A 2,429-nucleotide genomic window follows, 5' to 3' on the forward strand; every position below is an offset into this window, starting at 1 on the left:
AGCCAGGATGGTCTCGATCTCCTGACCTCGTGATCCGCCCGTCTCGGCCTCCCAAAGTGCTGGGATTACAGGCTTGAGCCACCGCGCCCGGCGAATTAAACTCTTAAACAGGATGTTTAGTTAGAGGGTAATTGTTGAGTGAGGATGCATACAACAACATACTTCCCTTTCTTGGTGGGGGTGTAGCTTTTCAGTTTTCTTGTTTTACTTTGACAGTGCAAGGGGAACTGCAAATAATTTCTATTGTATTTATCTTAGTTCAACTGAGGGTTTTATGGGACAGTGGATGGGAAGGGCAGGAAGATGGTGATGAGATAAAATATGTGTGTGTGGCACTGACTGTCTATAAAGTTGTCATCCTTTCTTCATGAAAAAGTAGTATTTAAATCTGGATGAGTTTATAAAGGATTACAAAATGCTGATTTATAGAGTAAACTTGAAAATATTACAGACTAAAGACTAAAAGGAGAGTAATGAAGTAATAGGCTGTCAGTTCTCTAGGTGTGTATTGTTGAAAATTTAACTTTGAACATCTTAACAGATGATTTCAGACCTATGAAAACTACCCTCAACTCTGTGGCTGCAGACAGAACATGCAGTGTCATTGCTACAACGGTTCTTACTTTCTAGATACTGTTTGTGTGTCATAATGTTTGAGGCTATATTTGTAAATCTTGCGAGTGTGAGAAAGAGCCATATCTTTTGACTTTATACTTCAGATTAAGGTTTTGTAATGCTTCTTCTTCAAAACGCAAGTGAGGCTGTCATCCTTACTCCCCTAGGCCAGACACAAACATTGACACGTCACGTTTTGTTTTTCTCTGACTGTTTGCTTACTTGTGTGATGTAGCCTGCGTCCAGAGTTGTGACTAAGGGAATGATGGACCTTGCTCCCACTTAGGGAACTTGAAGTGTTTCATTAGCAGACTAATTAGGAAACATATTGTCTAGAGAGAGAGGAAAAAGTCCCTGGTACCCTGAAAAGATTAGATTGCAATTTGTACCCCTGAATTGAGTTCAGGTTTTCACAGCTCAGAGAAGAGCGAGCAGGTGGTTGCAGCAGCTTGTGATGTTGGTAGGACACTGCTGGTGGAATGTGGATGATTAATGTGTATAACTTACAATTTTTTAAATCAGGGAGTATTTTATAAAGTGCCAACCTGATGAAATATCCTAAATTCTACAGCTACCATTCATTCCTTTTTTCAGAGTAAGCAGCAGGTAATGTTGACATTAAGCTCTTCAGCACAATACAAACACATTTCATGTACAGGTATAGATAGCCATGGTAAAGGCACAAAGATCTACAAGGATTTTTCTTTAGTAGTTATACAAAAGAATATTACATTTTGTGGTCTGTACAGTATAATAAACCAGCAGTAGGGACAACAACGAAGAGAATCCAAGAAAGAAGACTATGCCTAAGTATAGTGGAAGTTTAGAGAATCATTTTTACACAAGACACATTTTGCAGTCGTGAATGTGGTAGGTTTTCTGCCTAAATGTAAGAGGCTCAAAGTAGCTCTAATTCAAATGCCTGAGGCCAGCAGCGACTCTGAATGTGACTGTAAAAGGGTTTCTGGTCACTGTCGCTTGGGGTTGACTCTAAGTCTAGGGCTAAGGCCCACGGGAAGGGACTATCACTCGTCAACCTGCAGCTTCATAAAGGGGAAATCAGAGGGGGCCGGGGCTCAGGGCACCGCACGTACGCTCTTGCAGTCACGCTTGACAACGTGGGGAAAAAGCAAACTGCGTTTTCTCCCCATCTACCAAGTTCTTCGCGATGAATCAATAAAGGGAGAATGAATAAAGGGGCTCCCACCCGGAGAGATTCTGCTGCAGTGTCAGCAATGAGAGTCGGTGGTTTGGGGGTGGGATGCTGCGGAAGGTTGTATTCAATGACAACAGAAGCTACACAACCAAACCTGAGGGGACAGAGGTAGCCAGAGGCTTGGTGGTCGACACAGAACGGGACAGACGGCAGCGAGATGGAACTAGAGACCCTGCCTCCTACCATGGCATGGGGCTGGCAGTCAGGCGGTCTGGGGCGCCGCTCCATCGCGGGGTGGCAGCAGCATCCTCACAAGAGCTCGTACTGCTTGAGGTGCATCCGCTGGATGATGTCGCGGCAGTCGTTGAACACCCTGCGGATGTTCTCTGTGTCCACGGCGCAGGTGAAGTGCGGGTAGCAGTAATGTTTGCCTTCGCCGGTGGCCGTGCTGATCCTCTGCAAGAGAGAGCATGTGCACTAGCCCTGCGCGGCCCCAGCACGCACCTTGGGGAAGGACTAGGCCACACTGAGCAGGTGCTGGAGGCTTTGGTGATGGTGGCCTGCTTGTTTCGCAGGGAGCACTTAGAGGCAGGAACCGTCTCAATGCAAGCATCAGCTGAGGACCCAGATAACCTTACCCTTTTTTTTTTTTTTTTTT

General features: G+C 45.4%; 1 protein-coding gene across 1 annotated transcript in view; it reads right to left on the minus strand.

Moving 5' to 3' along the window:
• Positions 1–1,291: 1,291 nt before the first annotated feature.
• The window catches only part of GNAL (guanine nucleotide binding protein (G protein), alpha activating activity polypeptide, olfactory type), a 146,585-nt gene continuing 145,447 nt past the window's right edge, over positions 1,292–2,429 (minus strand). The window contains exon 10 of the mRNA XM_011936656.1: positions 1,292–2,227. Coding sequence (XP_011792046.1) covers positions 2,081–2,227 — 147 coding nt within the window. The 3' untranslated portion in view covers positions 1,292–2,080. The remainder of the gene's footprint in view (positions 2,228–2,429) is intronic.

The sequence above is a fragment of the Colobus angolensis genome, unplaced genomic scaffold (assembly GCF_000951035.1).
Source record: "Colobus angolensis palliatus isolate OR3802 unplaced genomic scaffold, Cang.pa_1.0 Scaffold155, whole genome shotgun sequence".
Taxonomy (NCBI): domain Eukaryota; kingdom Metazoa; phylum Chordata; class Mammalia; order Primates; family Cercopithecidae; genus Colobus; species Colobus angolensis.